We start from the raw sequence: 27,612 nt of genomic DNA, 5'->3' as shown, positions 1-27,612 counted from the left end.
TGGAGGGATTTGTGGGTAAATATGTAGGGATATGGGGATAGGGCCTGGGTGGGAGTGTGGTGAGTGCAGACTCAATGGGCCGATTGACCTCCTTCTGTACTGTAGGGATTCTATGATTCTGTTCTACTTCTATGAACGTGCAAACTCCACACAGTGAGCCGGGGCCAGAATTGAACCGAGGAGGCAGCAATGCTAGTTACTGTGCCACCATGCTGCTCCACACCGTACACACACAGCTAAAACAAAAGCAAAATGCTGCAGATGCTGGGAATCTAAAATAAAAACAGGAGGTTGCTATGTAAACTCGACAGAAGACAGGTCATAGTGGCTTGAAACATTAACTCTGCCTCTCTCTACATCAATACTGCCAGAGCTGCGGCGTTTCTCCAGCATTTTCCTTTTTTTATTTCACACCTAACCTTGCCCAGAGACCCCTCACTGGGAAAACTGGTGGGTACAGCTCAGGTTACCCTTTCCAAAAAAGAATTCAGACGCACCCAAACAGGCTGCCCAAAAGATTTAGCAAACCGAACGCAGAACGGAGAGATTACACACATCAAGAAAGGCTGAACACAGGCCAGAGTGCTGAGGACTGGCCCACTGGAAGCTGATAAATTATGCAAATATTTGATAAAGTTGACAGACAGAAGATGAATCCACTTGTGGGCAAGGCCAGAATTAGCAGCTATCAATCCAAGTGAATCACTAATAAATCCCACGGGGAATTCAGGAGAAATATCCTAATACAGGCAGCAGGGAGAACGTGGGACTTACTCCTACAGGGAGTGGGGAGAATGTGGGACTCGCTCCCACAGGGAGTGAGGAGAACGTGGGACTCGCTCCCACAGGGAGTGGGGAGAAAGCGGGACTCGCTCCCACAGGGAGTGGGGAGAAAGCGGGACTCGCTCCCACAGGGAGTGGGGAGAATGTGGGACTCGCTCCCTCAGGGAGCGGGGAGAATGTGGGACTCGCTCCCACAGGGAGTGGGGGAGAATGTGGGACTCGCTCCCACAGGGAGTGGGGAGAATGTGGGACTCGCTCCCACAGTGAGTGGGGAGAATGTGGGACTCGCTCCCACAGGGAGTGGGGAGAATGTGGGACTCGCTCCCACAGGGAGTGGGGGAGAATGTGGGACTCGCTCCCACAGGGAGTGGGGAGAAAGCGGGACTCGCTCCCACAGGGAGTGGGGAGAAAGCGGGACTCGCTCCCATAGGGAGTGGGGAGGATGTGGGACAGGGAGTGGGGAGAATGTGGGACTCGCTCCCACAGGGAGTGGGGAGAAAGCGGGACTCGCTCCCATAGGGAGTGGGGAGAATGTGGGACAGGGAGTGGGGAGAATGTGGGACTCGCTCCCACAGTGAGTGGGGAGAATGTGGGACTGGCTCCCACAGGGAGTGGGGAGAATGTGGGACTCGGTCCCACAGGGAGTGGGGAGAATGTGGGACTCGGTCCCACAGGGAGTGGGGAGAATGTGGGACTCGGTCCCACAGGGAGTGGGGAGAATGTGGGACTCGGTCCCACAGGGAATGGGGAGAATGTGGGACTCGCTCCCACAGGGAGTGGGGAGAAAGCGGGACTGGCTCCCATCGGGAGTGGGGAGAAAGCGGGACTGGCTCCCATCGGGAGTGGGGAGAAAGCGGGACTGGCGAGAAAGCGGGACTGGCTCCCATCAGGAGTGGGGAGAAAGCGGGACTGGCTCCCATCGGGAGTGGGGAGAAAGCGGGACTGGCGAGAAAGCGGGACTGGCTCCCATCGGGAGTGGGGAGAAAGCGGGACTGGCTCCCATCGGGAGTGGGGAGAAAGCGGGACTGGCTCCCATCGGGAGTGGGGAGAAAGCGGGACTGGCGAGAAAGCGGGACTGGCTCCCATCAGGAGTCGGGAGAAAGCAGGACTCGCTCCCAGGGCACGTGGAGAGAATGTATTCACTGACTTGACAATTTCCACAACGTCTGCCCAGCTCCTCCACTGTTAGTCAGTGTCTTGCTCATCCTAACTGGGCCGTGGCCTAGGGCACGTCCCGCGAGATTGGCAACCTTGGACTATCCCTCAGCTGTTCCCTGTCCCCCTCGCAGCACGGTTACTGACATTTGACTGAATCCCCAGAACACTGAATGACTGGAGCGGGTGAAGAGAGATCACACTGTGGTTCAGTCCTGCGGTGAAGACTGACACCCCGGACTACAATGGGGAGGGGGGGGGGTCAGAGGTCAGACAGAGGTTGAAGATCATGCGGGATGTGGCCATTTTAATCCGTGTAGGAGTTTCCGTGCTCTCTGGCGCACATGGTCCATGGCTGTGATATTAGAAAGGAGGTATTCAGAGGTTGAGATGGGTTGTGCGTCACTCGACTCCGCTTTGATCTCAGCTCCCAGGGAGCCTGGCTGAGGCAGAACTCACGGCTGTACCTCAGCCGAGCTATAAATGGAAAGTGCATCCAGATGGAGAGATTTCACGGAGGGTACTGGTTGGTCACGGTGCTGTTATCACACAGCTTGCTTCTCATTCTCACTCCTCACACAGTAATCTCAGCACAGAACACTGCTCCGCCCAGCAGCCCAGCTCCATCCATAGCCAGCCTGTGCACACAATACACTCAGCTTAAAGGGGCCAGCTCTATCGTACACATTCAAACCACTCTGCAAATCTGTTACCTTCCATATAAATGACAGAAACCCCTCAACTAGATTCCGGTCTGTAACTCACTCCCGGGTATCTGTTATTCTATATATAAACCACCCCAAACCCCTCGGTTAGATTCCAGTCTGTAACTCACTCCCAGGCATCGTGATTCTCTATATAAACCACCCTGAAACCCCTCGATTAGATTCCAGTCTGTAACTCACTCCCGGGTATCTGTTATTCTATATATAAACCACCCTGAAACCCCTCGATTAGATTCCAGTCTGTAACTCACTCCCGGGTATCTGTTATTCTATATATAAACCACCCTGAAACCCCTCGATTAGATTCCAGTCTGTAACTCACTCCCGGGTATCTGTTATTCTACATATAAACACTCTGAACCCCTCGATTAAATTCCAGTCTGTAACCCACTTCCGGGTATTTGTTATTCTATGAGACCCCCCTCACTCTTCTAATTTCCAGTGAATACAATCCTAACCGACTAAGTCTCTCCTCATATGACAGACCTGCTATCCCAGGAATCAGCCCGGTAAACATTCGCTGTGCTCCCTCGATAGCAAGGACCTCCTTCCTCAGATGAGGACACCAAAACTGCACACAATACCCCAGGGGTGACCTCACCAGTACCCTGTGCAATTGGGGTAACATCCTTATTCCTATATTCTAATCCTCTTGCTATGAAGACCAACATACCATTTGCCTTTTTTACCACCTGCTATACCTACACACTTTCAGTGACTGATGCACAAGAACACCAAGGTCTCACTGAATTTACACCCATTCAAATAATAATGTCTTCCTATTACTGTACTAAAGTGGATAACCTCACATTTATCCACATTATACTGCATCTGCCATGCAGATGCTCACATACCCAGTCTGTCCAAATCATGCTGAAGCATCTCTGCATCCTCCTCACAGCTCACCCTTCCATCCAATTATTATTATCTGCAAATTTGGAGATAATATATTCATTTCCCCCTTCCAAATTATTAATATATGACGTGAACAGTTGGGTCGAGGCACAGATCCCTGTGGAACCGCACTCGTCACTGCCGCCAATCAGAAAAAGAACCATATATAACCATATATATAAAGAACTCTTTGCTTCCTATCTGCTAATCAGCTTTCGATTTATTTCAAGGCACAGCCCATAATCCCACGTAGACTGTTATGTGAGACCTTGTCAAAAACCTTCTGAAAGTCTAAATAAACCACATCCATTGGTTCTCCTCGAACAACTCTACTACCTAGCCTCAAAAAATTCCAATAGATTTGTCAAGGATGATTTCCCTTTTGTAAATCCATGCTGACTTTGATTATACCACTGCCTTCTAAATGCTGAGCTATGAAATCCTTAATAATGAACTCTAGCAACTTCCCCAATACTGACATTTGGCTCAATGGTCTATAGTTCCTTGTTTTCTCTCTACCTCTTTTCTTGAGTAGTGGGCATACATTAGCTACCCTCCAATCTGTAGGAACCAGTCCAGAGTCCAAAGAATTTTGGAAAATGACCATCAATGAATCTATTATTTCCAGGGCCCTTCCCCAAGTAATCTGGGATGAAGCTGATCAGTACCTGGAAATTTGTCCACCTTCAATCCCATCAATTTCCCCAAAAATCATTTCTCTACTAAGGCTGACTTCCTTCAGCTCCTCACTAAAACATGTTTCTCTCAAAACTTCAGGTACCTTATTCATGTTTTCTGAAACAAAGTATGAATTTAGTTCCTCAGCCATTTCTTGGATTCCTGCTGCAACTTCTCCCTTTTCTGACTTTAAGGGGCCTACATTCATGGCGTGGCACTGCTGCCTCAAAGCACAAGGGACCTGGGTTCAATTCCGGCTTGGGTCACTGTCTGTGCAGAGTCTGCATGTTCTCCCTGTGTCTGTGTGGGTTTCCAGTTCTCTCCCACAGTCTGAGAGGTGTGGCTGATTAAGGTGCATTGGCTATACTAAATTCTCCCTCAGTGTATCTGAAAAGAAGCCAGAGTGTAGTGACTAGGGGATGTTCAAATAACTTCATTACAGTGTTAATGTAAGCTTACTTTAAATAAATAAACTTTAAAACCTTTGTTTCTGTCAATCCTTTTCTCATTACATACCTGTAAGAAACTTTTACAAATCATTCTTTATGTTCCCTGCCAGCTTACTTTCATACTCTACTTTCCCCTTCTTCATCAGTTCCTTGGTCCTCCTTTGCTACCATCTTAAATGGATACCAACTGTCTCAATCCTCGAATCCGTCCCTTTGAACTCATTCCTGGGCCAATCCAGCGATTCTTATCTTTTCTCATGTGGAACTGCCTCCAATGCCTCCTGGGAGTTCTTAAACATCCATAGAGATTGCCCTGTCCACTGCGTGAGTGGCCTGCTCGGAAACCCGGCCTGACTGGCGAGGCGCAGTGCCCTCTTCACAAAACCGCGCAAAGCTCTCAGCATGATCACTTCATGAAAACATCAACATTTGCAGATTACACGTGACTTTCAATGCACCCCCCCACCCCCCAAGCCCCAGCACAAGGTGAACAGTCATTGTAAAGCGCCCTCCCACACTGTTTTACCCACAGACAGAGAGAGAAGATAGAGTGTCAGTACCTGTTCCGGGTCGCGCCATGATGACCTCCTTCTTCGGAGCCGGGTGGTTGAACTCTCCAAGCTGCGAGGGGACGATGACGGGGAGCAGGGCAGCCGGCGAGGGATGGAAGGCTACGGGCTGGATGGGCGGCTCCTGACGAGAAGGGGCCAGGCCGGCAGCCATGCCCAGCCCCCCGGCCGGCTGACCAGGGGAGGGGGCACGGGCCATGCCCGAGATACGGTTGGCATTGATGGGCACGGGGGCCTGGAGCGGCGCCTTGCCGCTGGAGGCCGGGTGGCGGTGGTGTTCCTTGGCGCCACCCCCCTTGGCCGCCCGGGGGCTGCCCCCTCCCACTACTCCACCTCCTCCTCCTCCCACCGCCCCTCGGGCACCAACATCCCCACCGCCCAGCGGCCGCTCGGTGAAGCGGGCGGGCAGCAGTGGCACGTCAGGGTTGCGCACGATGACGGGCGAGTCGCGCTGGGCGGCCGGCACCCGTCGCACCGAGGGGCTGGCCGCCATGGGGTCGGAGGTCATGGCAGCAGGCGGGGTCAGTAGCAGGGGCGAGGGCTGGCGGGAGCGGGGAAAGGGCCCCGCTGGGGGGGAGACGGCCTGGAAGCCGGCAGATACGGAGGGGGTGGGAGTGTGGGGCACCGGCTCCACCACAGAGTCCACGCTGTCACTCTTGTGGTAGTCACCGGCCGAGGCCCCGGTGGGGGCAGCGGAGGCAATGCTGCTGTGGGCCCAGTCGGTCTTGCCCCTGGTCTTGCCTGGGCTCATGGGCACGGTGAATGTCAGGCTGGTCTGGAAGGTGGGCTGGATGCCGGAGGAGTGGCGTTCCCGCTGCTGCTGCTGCTGGTGATGGTGCACCATCTCGGGCGTCAGGACCCCCAGCTTGGGGGTGCTGGCGTGCCGGTGGCGCGAGGACGAGGAGGAGGAGGAGCAGGATGCCCGCTGGATGACGGGCGAGGCGGTGATGGGGCTGAAGCTGGCCGGGCGGAAGCCGAAGAGGGGCGAGGGGGAGGGCGAGGGGGCGGGGGAGAAGGGCGACTGGTTGGAGACGGGCGAGAAGCCGGGCGTGCCCGAGCGCGAGCTGCCCAGCGACACCAGCATGTTGGCCGCGTCGCACTCGTCCGAGTTGAAGCTGGAGAGGTCGGAGGCGGCCAGCAGGCGGGGGTGGGGGTCAGTGCGAGCGCTGCTGGCCTCGCTGTCCCGGGACGTGTCGTCCCAGTCGAACTCGGAGCTGCCCTCCCGGAGGCCGCTGGCCCGCCCGTCCGACGCCACCTCCAGCTCCTTGGTGCGCATGGAGAGGTGCCGGGAGCAGTAGCCGCGTCGCTGCGACTCCTTCATGCAGCCGTCGCGGGAGCAGAGCCGCCGCCACTGCTTGCCGTTGAACTTCTTGCGGATGCCGTTGGGCGTGCAGACCACGTCGCCCTTCTTGTACTTGTGCTGGGCGGCGGCGGCGGCGGCCGTGCCCGCGGGGGCCAGGGGGGTGCGGGAGCGGGAGCTGGGCGTCAGCCGGCTGTCCAGGGACACGCTGCTGCTGGTGCTGCCCCCCCCACCGCCCTCCGGGGGGGGCCCCACCACTGCCACCGGCTGGGGCTGGGGCGGCAGCTGGGGCTGGGGCGGAGGGGCGGGCGAGGAGGGCAGGAGGCCTACGCCCCGCAGGCCTCCTCCCACCAGCCCCTCCCGGCGCCCCCCACCCATGTTGAGGCTCAGCGTCAGCACCTCGGCGTCCTCGGGCTGCCGAGGCTGAGGGGGGGGGCCGGCCAGGGGGTGACTCGGGGGCGTGGGGCTTCTCTCCGGCCGGGCGGCCGGCACTGCCACCTCCGGGTGCCAGGGCGCCCGCAGGAGCCGCAGGTCGGCGAGCGGCACCCAGGCCTCCCCCTCCTCCGCCTGCTCCTCCACCTCCGGGTGCTGTCCGGCTCGGTCGAAGAGGACTCTGTAAGGGGTAGCTCCCTGCCCGATCTCGGCTAGCGTGCCGTCCCGGAAGGCCGGCTGGTGTGGGCTGGTGCGGGCACAGACCCGGATGCCCGGGGCCAAGCTGGAGGGGGAGGGGGGTAGGTCCAGCAGCACGCTCAGCTCCCCCTCACCCCCCCAGGCCCCCTCAAAGTAGGTGACCATCCGGTCGCCGTCGAACTGCACGGCCAGGTCCCGGCAATGCCGGCGGCAGTGCCTCAGAGTGCCGGGCCGGAAGGCACCGCTGCGGCGCACCAGCACCCGCTGAGTGGCCAGGGCTTGGGTGGCCTGGGGAAGCCCCTCTGCCTCGTCCTCCTCGCAGTCGGCCGAGTGCTCGCTGGCCGTCTCAGTACCCGAGGAGCTGAGGCTGGGGCAGGGCCCGTCAGCTGGCCCGGGGTTCTCCTCGGGGGTGGCCTGGGCTGGGCCGCTCAGCCCCGAGCCCTCGCTGCTGTTGCTGCTGGAATCTTCCCGCCCCTCGGCCCCCGACAGTTCCTCCACCAGCTTCTTGCGGGGCGCCCGGGACTTGAAGGTGGCCGTCTTGCGGTTGGACGTCCCCTCAGCCTTGCCCCCCTCGCAGGCTGCCCTACCCTCCTCCCGGGGTGGGCCGCCCACCTCGGCCTCTCTGACACGCCCCAGTTGGCTCCTGCCCTCCTTGGCGGGTGACCCCTGGCCCTTGCCCTGGCTGGGCCGCCCCTCTAGCTTGCCCTGGGCCCTCCTGGTTGTGGTGGTGGTGACAGTGGGCGCCCCCTGGGTTTGCTGGCCCGTGCTGGCCATCTCAGCTCCCAGCTCTCCGTGCCTGCGCTTGAGGCCCCTCTGCCGGCCAGCGGGTGGGGACCTGCTGCTGCCCGTGGCGCTCGGCTTCCTGGCAGACTTCATCGTTCATTTTAGGTCAGGTGTGGAGCCTGGAAACAGGAACACAAGAAACAATCCAATCACTCACTGAGCAGCCAGTCACTGAGTCCCCACCGCCCGCCAGTCCTCCCCTGCTCGCCAGTCCCCCCACCCTGGTCGACAGTCCCCCCACTTACCAGCCCTTCCGCTCACAGTGCCCCCCGCTCGCCAGTCCCCCCCTTGCCAGCACCCCACTGGTTGCCAGTCCCCCTGCTTGCTATTCCCCCCGGTTGCCAGTCGCCCCTGCTCACCAACACCCCAGTTGCCAGTCCCCCCTGCTCACCAACACCCTGGTTGCCAGTCACCCCGCTCGCCAGCACCCCCTTTGCCAGCTCTCCCACTCACCAGCCCCCACCCCACTTGGCACCAGCTCCCCCTCTGCTCACCAGACCCTCCACTTGGCAATCCCCCCACTCATCAGCACTCCCACTTACCACCAGTCCCCTCCGCTCACCAGCCCGCCCCACTCACCACCAGCCCCAGCTCGCCAGTCACCAAGCTGCCCCAGTCGTCATTTAGCCCCTTCTCCAGAGGAACAGGAGGAGGCAATTCAGCCCCTTCTCCAGCCTGTTACACAGTTCTGGACTCCCCACCATTCAGAACATTCTTTCTTATCCTGTCTAATCCTGGTGGAATTTTATAAGTTTCTATGTGATCACTCTTCTAAATAACGATAAATATAAATCTAATGAAGTTAGTCTCTGCTCAGATGACAGACCTGCCATCCCAGGTATCAAGCCTGGTGCGTAGATGAGGGGGGTGCAGTCGGTGCAGCTTATATGGGTTTCAGCTTGTAAAGAAGGTAAATGCAGGATAATTCGATGGAGAAAGTATTTAATCAATTGTAGATCACTAGGAACTTCAGTGGAACAAAGGGACCTTGGTATGTTTGTCCACAGATCTCTGAAGGGGTATGTTAGTAGGGTGGTGAAAAAGGCATACGGGACACTTGCCTTTATCAATCTAGGCATAGGTTATAAAAGTAGGGCAGTCATATTGCAGTTGTCCAGATCTCTGGTAAGGCCACAGCTTGAGTACTAGGAAGGATGTGATTACACTGGAGGGGATGCAGAGTAGTTTCACCAGGATGTTGCCTGGGATGGAACATTTAATTTATGAAGAGGTTGCAGAGACAGAAAGAGAAAAATAGGGATATCATAGAATCCCTACAGTGCAGGAGAAGGCCATTCGGCCCAACTAGTCGACACCGACCACAATGCCACCCAGGCCCTATTCCCGTAAACTCACATATTTACTCTGCTAATCCTCCTGACATTAAGGGGCAATTTGGCATGGTCAATCCACCTAACCCGCACATCTTTGGAGTGTGGGAGGAAACTGGAGCACCCAGAGGAAACCGGAGCACCCAGAGGAAACCCACACAGACATGGGGAGAACGTGCAGACAGTGACCCGAGGCCGGAACTGAATAGTGCTAACCACTGTGCCACCCAATTTACAATGGTTCCATAGGCATCAGTAGATTGTTAATTCCAGATATGTTTTATTGAATTCAATTTCAACTATCTGCTGCGATGGGATTCGAACCCGGGTCCCCAGAACGCTAGCAGGTGAATAATCTAGCAATAATACCACTAGCCACTGCCTCCTCTTAATAGAGAGGTTGGAGAGACAGAGAGAGGAAAATAGGGATAGAGAGCAAGAAATAGGGATAGAGAGCATGAGAGAGAGAGAGAGTGTGAGAGAGAGAAAAAGAGAGAGAGACTGCTAGCCACTGAGCTCAGTGCAAACTCCAGCAATACACAGAAAGGGCAGAAACTGGTGACTGATAAAAGACGCAGTTCACCTTCTGGCAGTCACACACCACAACAATAATGGAGTTGTTGACTAAATCACAGCAATCAATCTCTATCAGTTAGTCTACAAGAGAGCCAGACACGAGGGGAGTAAAACCCCCAGCGGTGGAGAGGAATTGGAGGTTAAAAGCCACCTGCTCCTCCAAAGTCATGTTGCACTCAGCAGACAGTGTGTCTGAAGTGACTCGCACACAGTAACACAAAGTGTTATCTGAGAACAATCCATTGCAATTTCCATTTGAACAGATCGATCCTAACTGCTTGCACCATCTCCCGAGGGTGGCTGTTCCATAGATTGATCACTCACTCATTTCGACTGCTGTGGAAAAGGTGAAAAAACTCGACACAGCGGAGTCACTGTACAAATGGCAATTTTATCATCTCAGCTGCAGCACATGGAGAAACCCGTGCTGTACCTGTCCTGGGAGTGTTTGACAGGGACAGTGTAGAGGGGACTTTACTCTGTATCTAACCCTGTGCTGTACCTGTCCTAGGAGTGTTTGATGGGGACAGTGTAGAGGGAAATTTACTCTGTATCTAACTCTGTGCTGTACCTATTCTGGGAATGTTTGATGGGGATAGTGCAGAGGGAGCTTTACTCTGCATTTAACCCCGAGTGGTACCTGTCCTGAGAGTGTTTTATAGGGATAGTGTAGAGGGAGCTAGTTACTAGTGGTGTACTGCCAGGGTCTGTTTTGCAGCCACGGCTGTTTATCATTTTTATAAATGACCTGAATGAGGGTGTAGAAGGATGGGTTAGTAAAGTTGTGGATGACACTAAATTTGGTGCAGTTGTGGACAATGTGGAAGGATGTTTCAGATTACAGAAGGACATAGATAAGCTGCAGAGCTGGGCTCAGAGGTAGCAAATGGAGTTTAATGTGAAAAAGTGTGAGGTGATTCACTTTGGAAGGAGTAACAAGAATACAGAGTACTAGGGTAATGGTAAGATACTTGGTATTGTAGATGAGCAGAGAAATCTCGGTGTCCATGTGCACAGATCCCTGAAAGTTGGCACCCAGGTTGATAGGGTTGTAAGAAGGCGTACTGTGTGTTAGCTTTTATTGGTAGAGGGATTGCGTTTCAGAGCCATGATGTCATATTGCAGCTGTATAAAACTCTGGTGCAGTCGCACATGGAATATTGCATACAGTTTGGTCGCCGCATTATAGGAAGGATGTGAAAGCATTGGAAAGGGTGCAGAGGAGATTTACCAGGATGTTGCCTGGTATGGTGGGAAGGTCTTGAGGAAAGGCTGGGTGACTTGAGGCTGCTTTTGTTACAGAGAAGGTTAAGAGGGGACTTAATAGAGGCATACAAGATGGTCAGAGGATTATATAGGGTGGACATGTGAACCTTTTTCTGTGAATGGTGATGGCGAGGGGGCATAGCTTTAAATTGAGCGGTGATAGATATAGGATAGATGTCAGAAGTAGGTTCTTTACTCAGAGAGCAGTAAGGCCGTGGAATGCCCTTCCTGCAATAGTAGTGGATTTGCCAACATTAAGGGCATTTAAAGGGTCATTGGATAAACGTATGGATGATACTGGAATAGTGCAAGTTAGATGGGCTTTAGATTCATTTCATAGATCGGCAGAACATTGAGGGCCGAAGGGCCTGTACCACGCTGTAATGTTTTATGTTCTAACCCCATGCTGTACCTGTCCTCGGGGTGTTTGATGGGGACAGTGTAGAGGGAGCTTTACTCTGTATCTAACCTTGTGCTGTACCTGTCCTGGGAGTGTTCAATGGGGACAGTGTAGAGGGAGCTTTGTTCTGTATCTAACCTTGCGCTGTACCTGTCCTGGGAGTGTTTGATGGGGAGTGTAGAGGGAGCTTTACTCTGCATCTAACCTTATACAATACCTGATAACCCCACCATGTTAGTGACACTTAAGACTATTCTGGATAGGCATATGAACAGGTGGTGAAAGGAGGGATACCGGCAGTTGGTCTAGATAAGAGAATGTGATCAATGTAGGCTTGGTGGGCCGAACGGCCTGTTCCTGTTTTGTACTGTTCTTTATTTTAGCAGTGACAGACCGTCTCCTCCAGTACTGTATCTCAGTGTTAGGCAGTGAAAGACCTGTCCCCACCAGTACTGTACTCCAGTGTTATACAGTGACAGACCCATCCCAAGTACTGTACCCCAGTATTATACAGTGTCAGACCTGTCCCCATTAATACTGTACCCCAGTGTTATATAGTGACAGACTCATCCCACCAGTAATGTAACCCAGTTTCATACAGTGGTAGACCTGTCCTCACCAGTACTATACTCCACTGTTACACAGTGACAGTTCTGAACCTGCCACTAGCATGTCTCAGAATATTGCTGGGCCCCTAACAGAAATTTTTATTTCCTCATTGGCCACAGGTGAAGTCCCACAGGACTGGAGGATTGACAATGTTGTCCCATTATTTAAGAAGGGTAGCAAAAATAACTGGGCAATTACAGGCCAGTGAGCTTAACGTCAGTGATAATGAAACTGTTGGAGAGGATTCTTAGGGATAGCATCAATACACATTTGGAAATGAATGGTCTTAGCAACAGGCAGCATGTTTTTGTACAAGGGAGGTCATGTCTCACTAATCTGGTTGAGGTTTCTGAGGAGGTGACAAAAATGATTGACAAGCGAAGGGCTGGGATGTGGTCTACATAGACATTAGGAAAGCATTTGACAAGGTCCCTAATGGCACGCTGGTGCAAATGATTAAATCTCAGGGTGAACTGGCTAGATGGGTTCAGAACTGATTTGGTCACAGAAAGACAGAGGGTAGCAGTGGAAGGGCGTTTTTCTGAATGGAGATTTGTAATTAGTGGTATTATATAGAAACATAGAAGATAGGGGCAGGAGGAGGCCATTTAGCCCTTTGAGCCTGCTCCGCCATACATCATGATCACAGCTGATCATCCAACTCAGTAGCCTGATTCTGCTTCCCTCCGCCACAACCTTCGATCCCATTTCACCACAAGCGCTATTTCCAGCCACCTCTTGAATACATTCAATGTTTTGGCATCAACTGAATTCCACAGGCTCAGCACTCTTTGGGTGAAGAAACACGTCCTCATCTCTCTAAATGGTCTACCCTGAAATCTCAGACTGTGACCCCTGGTTCTGGACTCCCCTATCATCAGGAATATCCTCCCTGCATCTACCCTGTCTAGTCCTGTTAGAATTTTATAAGTCTCCATGAGATCCATCCACATTGGTCTGGACTCCAGCGAAAACAATCCTAACCTAGTCAATGTCTCCTCATACATCAGTCCTGCCATCCCTGGGATCGGCCTGGTAAATCTTTGCTGCACTCTCTCGGGAGCAAGATCATCCTTCCTCAGAAAAGGAGACCAAAACTACACACAATAATCTAGGTGTGGCCTCACCTAGGCCCTGAGTAATTGTAACAACACATCCCTGCTCCTGTGCTCAAAACGTCTCGCAATGAAGGCCAACGTGCAATTTGCCTTCTTTATCGCCTGCTGCATCTGCATGCTTATCTTCAACGATTGGTGTACAAGGACACCCAGGTCCCGCTGCATACTCCCCTCTCCCAATTTACAGTCATTCAGGTAGTAATCGGCCTTCTTGTTTTTGCTTCCAAAGTGAATAACCTCACAATTATCCAAATTATATTGCATCTGCCATTGATCTGCCCATTCACCCCACCTGTCCAGATCATCTATGCTGGGATCTTTGTTGTTTGCAATGTATATAAATGGCTCGGAAGAAAACATGGCTGGTCTTGTTCGCAAGCTTGTGGATGATATTAAGATTGCTGGAGTTGCAGATAGTGATGAATACAGCAGGATACCGATAGGCTGGAAAATTGGGTGGAGAAATGGCAGATGGAATTTAATCCGGACAAATGCGAAATGATGCATTTTGATGGATCCAATGTAGATGGGGTGTATAAAATTAATGACAGGAGCATGAGGAGCATGGACACACAGAGCGATCCGGGAGTACAGGGTCACTGATCCTTAAACATGGCAGCACAGCGAAAAAGGCAGCGAAGAAAGCATTTGGCATGTTTGTCTTCATCGGCCGCAGCATCGAGTATAACAGTTGGCAAATTATGCTACAGTTGTATAAAACGTTGCTAAGGCCACATTTGGAATACTGCATCCAATTTTGGTCACCACGCTACCAGAAGGACATGGAGAGATTGCAAAAAAGATATTGCTTGGTATGGAGGGCATTAGCTTCTGCTTCATAACAACAATGACACACGCTTGGCCCAAAAAATACTGTACCAGGGTGTTATACAGTGACAGGCCGATCCCATCAGTACCATTCCCCAGTGATATACAGTGACAGGCCTGCCCCCTCCAGTGCTGCACTCTAGTTGTATAGAGTGACAGACCCATCCCCACCAGTACTGTACTCGTGTTATACAATGACAGACCTATACCCACCAGAACTGCACCTCAGTGTTATACAGTGGCAGTCACATCCCCCACTAAAACTGTACCCCAGTGTTATACAGTGACAGACCCATCCCCTTGATTTCTGTACCAGTTTTTTACACTGACAGACCTGTCCCCACCATACTGTATCCCAGTGTAAAACTGTGACAGACCCATCCTGCCACCACTGTATCCTTGTTACAGTGACAGACTTGTCCCCACCAGTACCGTACCCCAGTGTTATACAGTGACAGACCCGTTCCCACTACTGTACCCCATGTTACATAGTGACAGACCCGTCCCCTCCAGTACTATATCCCAGTGTTAAAATGACAGAACCGTCCCAACCAGTGTTGCAGCCCAGTGTTGCACTGTGACAGATCCATCCCCACAAGTACTGTATCCCAGTGTTATACAGTGACAGACCTGTCCCCACCAGTACCATACACCGGTGTTATACAGTGGCAGACCTATCCCCACCAGTACTGTACCCCGGAGTTATACAGTGACAGACCCATCGCCACCAGTACTGGGGCACAGTGGTATACAGTGACAGACCTGTCCCCACCAGTACTGTATCCCAGTGTTACACAGTGACAGACCCGTCCCCACCAGTACTGTACCTCAGTGTTTTACAGTGGCAGACCTGTCCCCACCAGTACTGTACCCCAGTGTTATACAGTGACAGACCCGTCCCCACCAGTACTGTACCTCAGTGTTATACAGTGACAGACCTGTCCCCACCAGTACTGTACCTCAGTGTTATACAGGGACAGACCCATCCCCACCAGTACTGTACCCCAGTGTTATACAGTGACAGACCTGTCCCCACCAGTACTGTACCCCAGTGTTATACAGGGACAGACCCATCCCCACCCGTACTGTACCCCAGTGTTATACAGTGACAGACCTGTCCCCACCAGTACTGTACCCCAGTGTTATACAGTGACAGACCTGTCCCCACCAGTACTGTACCCCAGTGTTATACAGTGACAGACCTGTCCCCACCAGTACTGTACACCAGTGTTGTACAGCGCCAGACCCATCCCCACCACTGTACCCCAGTTTTATACAGTGATAGACATGTCCCCACCAGTACTGTACCCCAGGATTATACAATGACAGACCTGTACCCACTAGTGCTGAAGCCCCGGTGTTATACAGTGACAGACCTGTACCCACTAGTGCTGTACCCCAGTGTTATACAGTGACAGACTGTCCCCACCAGTACTGTACCTCAGTGTTATACAGTGACAGACCCGTCCCCACCAGTACTGTACCCCAGTGTTATACAGCGACAGATCTGTACCCACTAGTGCTGTACCCCAGTGTTATACAGTGACAGACCTGTACCTGCTAGTGCTGTATCCCATTGTTATACAGTAACAGCCCTGTACCCACTCGTGCTGTACCCCGGTGTTATACAGTGACAGACCTGTACCCGCCAATGCTGTATCCCAGTGTTATACAGTGACAGACCTGTACCCACTAGTGCTGTACCCCAGGATTATACAGCGACAGACCTGTACCCACTAGTGCTGAAGCCCCGGTGTTATACAGTGACAGACCTGTACCCACTAGCGCTGTACCCCAGTGTTATACAGTGACAGACCTGTACCCACTAGCGCTGTACCCCAGTGTTATACAGTGACAGACCTGTACCCACTAGCGCTGTACCCCAGTGTTATACAGTGACAGACCTGTACCCACTAGCGCTGTACCCCAGTGTTATACAGTGACAGACCTGTACCCACTAGTGCTGTATCCCAGTGTTATATAGTGACAGACCTGTACCCACTAGTGCTGTATCCCAGTGTTATATAGTGACAGACCTGTACCCACTAGTGCTGTATCCCAGTGTTATACAGTGACAGACCTGTACCCACTAGTGCTGTACCCCAGTGTTATACAGTGACAGACCTGTACCCACTAGTGCTGCACCCCAGTATTATCAGCGAGAGGCTCGTAGCCACTCGTATGGTGCCCAGATGATTTGGATCTTGCAGAGAAGATATTTCCTACCATGAGGAGTTCCCCCAGTTCTCATGCAGCACTCTGTCTGTGTCTGCAGTCGTTTCACACTCAGGAAAGCATGTCCTGGTGGAGCCATGGGCATTCCAAGTGCAGTAAAAAGTCTGACAACACCAGGTTTTAGTCCAACCTATTTATTTGATAATATACTCGCAAGCTTTCGGGTTAGCCCCTTCGTCAGGTGAATGGAGAGTTCTGGCCTCAGACAGAGCATATAAAGCACAGACAGTTTAGAGATCAGCCACTTCAGGTCTTGAACAGCAGGTTAGGTGTAAGGATTCGCATTCTAATCAGTAATCTCTAAACTGTCTGTTCTTCATATGCTCTGTCTGAGGCCAGAACTCTCCATTCACCTGACGAAGGGGCTAACCCGAAAGCTTGCGAGTATATTATCAAATAAATAGGTTGGACTAAAACCTGGTGTTGTCAGACTTTTTACTGTGTTTACGCCAGTCCAACGCCGGCATACCCACATCATTCCAAGTGCTGCAGGGATGTGATACCAGAGCATTCTCCTCAGCAGATTGAAGGAGCACTCTGTGAGTACTGGGATTCGCATTTCCGGGATACCCCACGGCAGGGCCAGGAATAACTTATCTTTCTATCGCCCTGTTTCAGCAGCAGAACATCATCTTGTTCCTCACGGGAATATCATCCACTGGCTCAGATTTCGCTGTGAGGTCAGAGGATCAAAAGCTTTCCCAAACTCGCAGCACTGTGGCACAGTGGTTAGCACTGCTACCTCACAGTGCCAGAGATTCGAGTTCGATTCCAGCCTCAGGCGACTGACAATATGGAGTTTGCACATTCTCCCCACCTCTCTGTGGGTGCTCTGGATTCCTTCCACAGTCCATATATAGATTAGGTGGACTGACCATGTTAAATTGCCAATTAGGGTTCAATGGTGTGAAGGCTAGGGAGATTATTATGGTAAATACATGGGGTAAGGGGGCTCGGGCTCTGTCGGAGGGTTGGTGTAGACTCAATGGGTGGAATGGCCTCCTTCTGCACCGAAGAGATTCCATGGTTCTACATTGGTAGGGTTTGAGAAGTTCTAATGGAAGGAATGGGAGTTGAGAGTAGGAGAGGGGCAGGGGGTTATTCCAGAGTTTGGACCCTCGCTCAGCACCTGAAAGCTTGGCAGCAATTGGACACATGAGAGCTCAGTATTAGAAGTCATAACATCACTGAAGGTTCTCAGGGCTGGAGGAGGTTACAGAGGTCGGGAAAATTGTCAGGGCTGGAGGAGGCTGCAGTGATAGGGAGGGTTGTGGAGGGGATGGAGGGGGTTACAGAGATAGGAAGGTTGTTGGGGGTGGAGGAGGTTACAGACACAGAGAGGGTTGTGGGGGCTGTTGGAGGTTACAGAGATATGGAGGATTGTAGGGGCTGGAGGAGGTTACAGACATAGGGAAAATTGTAGGGGCTGTTGCAGGTTACAGAAATAGGGAAGGTCGTAGGGGTTGGAGGAAGTTACACAGGTAGGGAAGATTGTAGGGGCTGGACGGGTTTACAGAGATAGGGAAGGTTGTAGGGGCTGAGGAGGTTACAGAGATAGGGAAGGTTGCAGGGGCTGGAAGAGATGACAGATATAGAGAGAATTGTAGGAACTGAAAAAGGTTACGGAGCTAAGGAAGGGTGTGTCAGTTTGCCCCCATAGTACCTATAGGGTACTATATCATCAGTATCTCCCATAGTACATGTCAGATTGCTTCTTGAGTACATGCCAATTTCCCCTATAGTACACGTCACTTTGCCCCTGTAGCAAATGAGAACATCCCATAGAACATCTCAGTTAGCCCCTACAGTATGTCAGTTTCCACCAATAGTATGTGTCAGCCCCAACATTTTGCCCCTGTGGTACGCGTCACTTTGCCCCTGTAGCAAATGAGAACATCCCATAGAACATCTCAGTTAGCCCCTATAGTATGTGTCAGTTTCCCCCAATAGTACGTGTCACCCCAACATTTTGCCCCTATGGTATGTGTCAGCTTGCCCCCAAAGTACGTGTCCATTTGTCCCTGTTGTATTTGCCAGTTTGCTGCTATAGTACATGCCAGTTTGCCCCTGTACTACGCGCCAGTTTGCCCCTGTACTACGCGCCAGTTTGCTCCTATAGTACGCGCCAGTTTGCCCCGATAGTACGCGCCAGTTTGCCCCGATAGTACGCGCCAGTTTGCTCCTATAGTGCGCGTCAGTTTGCTCCCGTAGTGCGCGTCAGTTTGCTCCCGTAGTGCGCGTCAGTTTGCTCCCGTAGTGCGCGTCAGTTTGCTCCCGTAGTGCGCGTCAGTTTGCTCCCGTAGTACGCGTCAGTTTGCTCCCGTAGTACGCGTCAGTTTGCTCCCGTAGTACGCGTCAGTTTGCTCCCGTAGTACGCGTCAGTTTGCTCCCATAGTACGCGTCAGTTTGCTCCCATAGTACGCGTCAGTTTGCTCCCATAGTACGCGTCAGTTTGCTCCCATAGTACGCGTCAGTTTGCTCCCATAGTACGCGTCAGTTTGCTCCTATAGTACGCGTCAGTTTGCTCCTATAGTACGCGTCAGTTTGCTCCTATAGTACGCGTCAGTTTGCTCCTATAGTACGCGTCAGTTTGCTCCTATAGTACGCGTCAGTTTGCTCCTATAGTACGCGTCAGTTTGCTCCTATAGTACGCGTCAGTACACGTCAGGTTGCCCCTATAGTCCATGTCAGCTTGCCCCCATAGTACCTATAAGATACTATATCATCAGTACCTCCCATAGTACATGTCAGATTGCTTCTTGAGTACATGTCAGTTTCCCCTATAGTACGCATCAGTTGCCCCTATAGTATGTGTCACTTTGCCCCTATAGTACGCACCAGTTTGCCCCTATAGTAGGCGCCAGTTTGCCCCCATAGCACGTGTCAGTTTGTACCCAGTGTGCATGTCAGTTTGCGTCTAGTGTACGTCTCAGTTTGCCTCTATAGTACATGTCAGTTTGGCCTACAGTACATGTCATTTCCCCTATAGTTCGCGTCAGTTTCGCCTATAGTACATGACAGTTTAAATCAGTATTACGCGTCACTTTGCCCCTACAGTACACGTCACTTTGCCCCTACAGTACACGTCACTTTGCCCCTACAGTACACGTCACTTTGCCCCTACAGTACACGTCACTTTGCCCCTACAGTACATGACAGTTTAAATCAGTAGTACGTGTCAGTTTGCCCCGATAGCATGCGTCGGTTTCGCCTACAGTACATGACAGTTTACCCTAATAGAACGTGTCAGTTTGCCCCTGTGGTACTTATAGGGTACTATATCATCAGTATCTCCTATAGTACGTGTCAGATTGCTTCTTGAGTATGTGCCAGTTTGCCCCTATAGTATGCGCCAGTTTGCCTCCAGTGTGCATGTCAGTTTGCATCTAGTGTACGTTTCAGTTTGCCTCTATAGTACATGTCAGTTTGGCCCTACAGTACATGTCATTCTCTCTAATAGTATGTGTCAGTTTCCCTATAGTACGCGCTACTTTCCCCCTATAATACGGGTCAATGCTTCCCCTACAGTTCGTGTCAGTTTCACCTATAGTACATGACAGTTTAAATCAGTAGTATGTGTCACTTTGCCCCTGTAGTACTTGTCTGTGTGCCCCTACAGTATGCGTCACTTTACCCCTGTAATACACGTCAATGTGCCCCTGTGGTACGTGGCAGTTTGCCCCTGTGGTACGTGGCAGTTTGCCCCTGTGGTACGTGGCAGTTTGCCCCAGTGGTACGTGGCAGTTTGCCCCTGCACTACATGTCAGTTTGCCCCTATGGTACGTGTCAGTTTCCCCCTGCGGTACGTGCCCAATTCCCCCATGGTACGTGCCCGTTTGCCTCTATGTCAGTTTACCTCTACAGTATGTGTCAGTTTACCCCTATAGTACGTGTCAGTTTGCTTCTATAGTACACATCAGTTAGCCCCTGCACTACACGTCAGTTTGCCCCCATGGTACGTGCCAGTCTCCCCCTATGGTACGTGCCCGTTTGCCCCTGTGGTACGTGTCAGTTTCCCCCTGTGGTACGTGTCACTTTCCCCCTGTGGTACGTGTCAGTTTCCCCCTGTGGTGCGTGTCAGTTTGCCCCTGTGGTGCGTGTCAGTTTGCCCCTGTGGTACGTGTCAGTTTGCCCCTGTGGTACGTGTCAGTTTGCCCCTGTGGTACGCGTCAGTTTCCTCCTATGGTACGTGTCAGTTTCCCCCTATAGTGCGTGTCAGTTAGCCCCTATAGTACGTGTCAGTTAGGCCTTGTACTACGTGTCAGTTTGCTCCTGTGGTACGTGTCAGTGTGCCCCTGTGGTACGTGTCAGTTTCCCCCTATAGTACGTGTCAGTTTGCCCTTATAGTACGTGTCAGTTTGCCCTTATAGTACGTGTCAGTTTCCCCCTACGGTACGTGTCAGATTCCCCCTACGGTACGTGTCAGTTTGCCCCTACGGTACGTGTCAGTTTGCCCCTACGGTACGTGTCAGTTTGCCCCTATATACGTACCAATTGCCCCTATAGTATGTGCAGTTTGCCCCTAAGGTACGTGCCAATTGCCCCTATAGTACGTGCCCATTTCCCCCTTTAGTACGTGCCCGTTTCCCCCTTTAGTACGCGTCAGTTTGCCCCTAAGGTACGTGCCAGTTTGCCCCTAAGGTACGTGCCAGTTTGCCCCTAAGGTACGTGCCAGTTTGCCCCTAAGGTACGTGCCAGTTTGCCCCTAAGGTACGTGCCTGTTTCCCCCTACAGTATGTGCTGATTTCCGCTAGACTATGTGTCAATTTGCCCCCATAATACATGTCAGTTTTCCCACACAATTTATTAAATCCCTACAGCCTATCGGGTCTGCACTAATCACAATCACACACAGGCCCTATTCCCATCACCAAAGAATAAAGAAAAGTACAGTGCAGGAGCAGGCCCTACAGATCTCCGGGCCTGCACCAAACATGATGTCTGCCTGAACTAAAGCTGTACCCAATGACGGAGTCTGTATCCTTCCATTCCCATCCTATTCATGTGTTCGTCTGGTTGCCCCTTAAATACTGCTATTGTACCTGCTCCCAACACCTCCCCACAACCCTTCATATTTCATAGTATGTGTTGGTTTGCCCCTATTGTACGAGGCTCCCAAGGTGTAGGAATTAAAAAGTTTATTTATTAGTGTCACAAGTGGGCTGACATTAACACTGCAATGAAGTTACTGTGAAAACCCCCTAGTCACCACACTCAGGCACACTGAGGGAAAACTTAGCACAGCGAATGCACGTAACCAACATGATTTTCAGACTGAGGGGGGAATACAGAGCACCCATTGGAAACCCCCACAGACATGGGGAGAACGTGCAAAACTTCAACACAGACAGTGACTCAAGGCTGGAATTGAACCCGGGTCCCTGTGAGGGAACAATGCTAACCACTCTGCCATTCCACTTCTATACTTTGTGCCAGTCTGCCCCCACAGTGCCAGTCTCTGCCCTGTAGTCATGCACAGCCTCCCCAATGGTGGTGCCAACCTCCCCCCTGTAGTAGTGCCAGCCTCCCCCCTGTAGCAGTGCCAGCCTCCCCCCTGTAGCAGTGCCAGCTGTAGTAGTGCCAGCCTCCCCCCTGTAGCAGTGCCAGCTGTAGTAGTGCCAGCCTCCCCCCTGTAGTAGTGCCAACCTCCCCCTGTAGTGCTGAGTAAGGCTGGCTTTGACCGCCAGCCAGGCTGACAGGTACTCACCGGGCTGTGTGGTTGGTGTTGGGGGCTGGGTGGTGTGGGGGTTGGTGCTGCCAGTTGTCCACAGCCGCTGTGCTGTCTCAGGCTCCCCCCACTCACTCTCTCTCTGCCCCTCTCTCTCTCTCTCACTGTGGGAAGCCCAGGCTCCAAAATGGTGAATGGAGCTGGCCCAGCTCGGGATCGGACCAATCCGCGGGCTCCCCCGCCCCTGCCTGACAGGTACCTTGACCAATGGAGAGGGGGCATCCCCGCTGGCCGGCCAATGTGTACTGGCGTAGGCGGGATTCTGGAAACTGACCATTCAGAAAGAATCAGGGGGCAGTGCCCGCCCCCGCTGCCCCCTGATTGACAGGCGTGATAACCAATGGGAAAGCGGCTGTCCCCACACCCCGACCAATGCGATTGCGTATGCGGGGACCAATCAGACAGGATTAGGGGGGCGGGGCCCGCCAGCCGCCCCGCAGTTGTTTACCCGGTGGCAGGCTGCGCCTGCGCAAAGCTGCCGGGAAGGCGTCCCCAGGTATGCCGGGAGTTGTAGTCCCGCTACCGCGTCAGACACCCAGAAACCCCGGATGCAACTGGAGGCGCTGTACTACAAATCCCGGCGTGCAGCGGGCCTCCTCCTCTGGAGAGAAAACACCAGAACATCCTCCTCCCCTCCCCCTCCTCTCCGCCGGGAGATAAGCTGTCAGCCAGTGAGTGAGGGAATGGCATTTCACAGCACTTTACGTCGGTTGCGGGCTAATCATTGTTAATCCTCTCCCTCCCCGCGTCTGTCCCCAGTTTTTATGCTCTCGGTTTTTACCTGCTCCGCATTCGCTGATTGAGCCGGCCACAGGCCTGGCAACAAGGCTCGGCCAATCAGGTGGCCGCGCCCCGCCCATCCCCCCGGCTCCCGTGACCGCGGCCCAGGTTGCCAGGTGACGTCACCCGGCAGAGGAAGCGCGAGCGGTTGCCAGGCGCCGGGTGTTGGCCAATGGGAGGGTGCCCACCTCGCACAGCGCCATTCTCATTGGATCGGACCCGCGGGGCCTCACCCAATGGCAGCGCAGCACTGCAGACGTCAGCGCTCAGTCTCCAGGTTGGGAAAGTCCGGGGGGCGGGGCCCGGATAAGTCCGTGACGTCAGCGCAGTGCCTGCAGGGGGAGGCGGGGCCTGGCGCAGCAGCACCGGCAGTGAGCCAACTCGTATAGAAGACTTTACACTGGTATAGTGATCTCTACACCACTATAATACACTTTACTCTGATATAGTGATCTGTACACCAATATAATGCACTTTACACTGATATAGTGATCACTATACCGATATAATGCACTTAACACAGATGTTATGATCTCTACACCAATATAATGCACTTTAGACTGATATAATGATCTTCATACTGATATAATACACTTTATACTGATGTAGTTATCTTTACACCAATAAGTGCCCATGTTGTTAAGGGTAAGATCCTGGCATGAATAGAGGATTGATTGACTGGCAGAGAGTGGGGATAAAGGGGTCTTTCCTCAGATGGCAGCCGGTGACTCGTATGCCTTATGGGGTCAGTGCTGGAACCACAATTTTCCATAACGCACAGTAATGATTTGGAGGCAGGAACTGAAGGCACTGTTGCTAAGTTTGCAGGTGATACAAAGATATGTTGAGGGGCAGGTGGTATTGAGAAAATGGGGAGCTGCAAAAGGACTTGGACAGTTTAGGTGAGTGGGCAAAGAAGTTTCAGATGGATTACAATGTGAAAAAGTCTGAGGTTATTCACTTTGGAAGGAGCAATAGACTACTTTCTAAATGGGAAAATGCTCAGGAAATCAGAAACACAAAGGGACTTGGGAGTTATTGTTCAAGATTCCCTTAAGCTACCGTGCAGATTCAGTCAGCAGTTAGAAAGACAAACGCAATATTTAGAAGGATGAGGAGAGATCTTATTGAAATTTACAGGATACTGCGAGACCTGGGTAGAGTGGATGTGGAGAGAATATTCCACTCGTAGGAAAAACTAGAACCAGAGGGCACAACCTCAGGTTAAAGAGACAACCCTTTAAAGCAGAGATGAAGAGAAATTTCTTCAACAGAAAGTGGTCAATCTTTGGAACTCTTTGCCGCAGAAGGCTGTGGAGGTCAAGTCATTGAGTGTCTTTAAGACAGAAATTGATAGGTTCTTGATTATTAAGGGGATCAAGGATTATGGGGAAAAGGCAGGAGAATGGGGATGAGGAAAAAATCAGCCATGACTCAATGGCAGAGCAGACTCGATGGGCCAAGTGGCCTATTTCTGCTTCTATGTCTTATGGTCTTATTATAATGTACACTTTATACTGATATAGTGATCTTTATTCTGACATAAGGGCAGCATAGTGGCACAGTGGTTAGCAGTGCTGCCTCACAGCACCAGGGACCTGGGTTTGATTCCCGACTTGGGTCACTGTCTGTGTGGAGTTTGCATGTTCTCCCTGTGTCTGCGTGGGTTTCTTCCCACAGTCCAAAGATGTGTGGGTTAGGTTGATTTGAAATGCTAAATCAACCCTTGGTGTCCCAGGATGTTATAGTTAGAGGGATTAGCATGGTGACTAAGCGGGGATAGGACCAGGGTTGGTATTGGCGTTGGTGCAGACTTGATGGGCTGAATGACCTCCTTCTGCACATTAGGGATTCTATGATTTTATGATATTACACTTTACACTGATATAGTGATCCGTACACCAATATAAGACACTTTACACGATATATAATTACCTTTATACCAATATATTGGTCTGGGAGAGGACACTTAAGTTGGTACACCTATCCTGTGAGTGCATTTGCAGGACTTGCAGTATCAACATTGATGATATCTGTCCAAGTAGTTGAGGTATCTACTGTTCATTGCCCATGTTTCTGATTGATGCAGGAGGGCAGGGACCACGGCTGCTCTGAAGACCATTAGTTTGGTGCTGGATTTGATGTCTCGGGCTTCGATCTCTCTGATTTTGAATATCTTGAAGACTGCATTGGTGCGCTGGAGCTGATGTCTGCCTGTGCCAAGAGGAGGCTCCCAAGGTATGGAAAATAAAAAGTTTAAAGTTTATTTATTAGTGTCACAAGTAGGCTTATGTTAATACCGCAATGAAGTAACCATGAAAATCACTAGTCGCCACACTCCAGCATCTATTCAGCTACACTGAAGGATAATTTAGCATGGCCAATGCACCTAACCAGCATGTCTTTCAGACTGTGGGAGGAAACCGGAGCACCCGGAGGAAACCCACGCAGACACACGGAGAACATGCAGACTCTGCACAGACAGTGACTCAAACTGGGAATTGAACCTGAGTCCCTGGTGCTGTGCGGCAGCAGTGCTAGCTCATTCACCAAGAATGGGTCTCAGAGTGCTAACCACTGTGCTGGGGTCCACATTGTCCCGGAGCTCACTGTGGATCTTGATGGTGTCGGGCATGGGGGTGTGCAGTTTTGTGTGGCAGCAGCGGGCTGGTAAGGATGTTTTCCGGATGTTTAGTCTGAGGGCCATTCTTGGTGAATGGGTTGACCAATGTTTGTAGCTCAGTCTCTGAGTGTGCGTACACACAGGCGTCAACTGTGTACCGCAGCTCCATGACAGTAGTTAGGGTGGTCTTGGTTCTGGTCTGGAGCTGTTGGAGTTTGAACAGTTTCTCCCCTGCCCAGTAGGTCAGCTTCACTCCAGCAGGCAGCTACAGGGTGACGGGGTGGAGTGCTGCTGCGTCAGAGATGGAGAAAACCGTTGTGCTGGTTCCATAGGTGAGGATCACAGCTTGCATGTCATCATCAAGCAGGCGAAGAATGGTGATGAATCTCTGTAGGCAGCTGAATTTGAGGAGGTAGTTCCACAATCCCTCACGCTTAACACAGTCAAAGAATTTTGCGAGTTGAAGAAGGCCATGTTCAGTGGTTGATGCTGCTCCCTGCACTTTTCCTGGATACATGCAAACTCACTATCACACACACATCAAATTTCACACATATACTCATTCATAGTGATAGGGAAGGGTGTAGGGGCTGGAGGAGGTTACAGAGATAGGGAGGTTTATAGAGACTGGAGGAGGTTACAGAAATAGCAAGGGTTGTAGAAACCAGAGAAGGTTACAGAGATAGGAAGGGCTTTAGAGATTGGAGGAGGTTACAGAAAGAGTTATCGAACATGGCTTGGAGTGCATTGCAATACTTGTGTGAAGGTGAGAATTGTAGATGCGAGTTTCAACATTGGGGTGGAGGGTGGGAAAGAGGAAGGTGGAGCTGGGGGGACGTTATGCAGAAGGGAGCAGGCGATCCTCCTGAGGACCACTACATGGTCAGAAGGTCATCGCAGGGCCAGTCATAACAGTGCGTTACGCACCGTTGAAGTCGGTGTTGGGAAAACAGAATTCAACTTGGTGACCATAGATGGCAATTTGTAACCCCCACCTCCCCCACTTCTTCCCCCGATACTTGGAGATGATTTCTGCTCAGGCAGTACTGAATGTGGCAGGAGCACTGGGAGAAAGCGATGAGAGTGGAGTGGGAGTGGAGGGGAAAGCTGGCTCCTGGCTGGAGGAATGTTCCTGGCGCTGCCTCCAGGGGTCAGTGTTGGCATTCTTTCTCCTCTTGCACATCAACATGACTGACGTAAAAGTTGGTGAAGGGGCAAGGCCTAGAAGGGATGAGGCCCTAACCCTGGCACAGGCTGCTACACTCCGTGACTGGAATCATTTCTCTCTTGAGTTGTAGCTTGTGCACAACAACCAAGATGATGGAAGGCTGATACAGAAGCTGCTGGCTCTCATTGTCAGCCATTTTCCACAATCCCCCACACCCTAGTCCCACATTGCATCAATTCCAAAGGTCAGGAGCAGGACATTCGGCCCATCTGCTCCGTGCTGCTGTTCATCCTCCACTGGCACCTCCTCCTCCTTCCCCCCCCAACTCATCTCACTCCTCATCACCACAACCTTCTGTCCCTTAGCCTCATCCAGTTTCCTCTTAAATATCTCTAGGGGTTATCATCTTGATACTCACTGTAGTGGTGAGATCGATATTGTCTTCACTTTGAGGGTAGTCCACATCATGTCCAAACAGCCTGCTAAACGGGATAGATTCAGAGCAGATCTAGTAATTTCAGTATGCACATCTGCAAGGTGCTGTGGGTCATTAGCAGCAAGGTGATATTCTACACGACCATAACTGGTAACCTCTTGGCCAAGAATATTCCCCCACTCCATCGTTATCACCAAGCCAGGGCATCAACTCTGCTTCAGTGGAGAGGGTATGCCAGGAGCAGCACCAGGTATGCCTAAAAATGAGGTGTCAACCTGGTGAAGCTACCAAACAGGATTATTTGCATGCACAACAGCATAAACAATAAGTGATAGCGCTAAGCAATCCCACACCAAAGATCAGATCGAAGCTCTGCAGCCCTGCCATGAATGGTGGTGGACAATTAAACAACTCACTGGAGGAGGAGGCTCCACAAACATCCCCATTCTCAATGATGGAGGAGCCCAGCACGTCAGAGCAAAAGATAAGACTGAAGTATTCACAGCAATTTTCAGCCGGAAGTGCCAAGTGGATGATCCATCTCTGCC

General features: G+C 51.8%; 1 protein-coding gene across 1 annotated transcript; it reads right to left on the bottom strand.

The window, feature by feature from the left end:
• Window positions 1-2,245: 2,245 nt before the first annotated feature.
• On the bottom strand, window positions 2,246-22,170 carry LOC145339757 (protein capicua homolog). The gene is made up of 3 exons (XM_080184286.1): window positions 22,037-22,170; window positions 5,245-8,085; window positions 2,246-2,415 (listed from the first exon to the last, which is right to left on the bottom strand). Exons 2-3 carry the CDS (start codon window positions 8,057-8,059, stop codon window positions 2,246-2,248), a joined length of 2,985 nt encoding a protein of 994 aa, XP_080040412.1. The 5' UTR covers window positions 8,060-8,085; window positions 22,037-22,170.
• Window positions 22,171-27,612: the final 5,442 nt, after the last annotated feature.

The sequence above is a fragment of the Carcharhinus amblyrhynchos genome, unplaced genomic scaffold (genome assembly GCF_965287045.1).
Source record: "Carcharhinus amblyrhynchos unplaced genomic scaffold, sCarAmb.v2.hapA scaffold_656, whole genome shotgun sequence".
Lineage (NCBI taxonomy): Eukaryota > Metazoa > Chordata > Chondrichthyes > Carcharhiniformes > Carcharhinidae > Carcharhinus > Carcharhinus amblyrhynchos.
The sequence above is the reverse complement of the archived record's forward strand: the minus strand, read 5'-3'. Positions and strand labels throughout refer to the sequence as shown.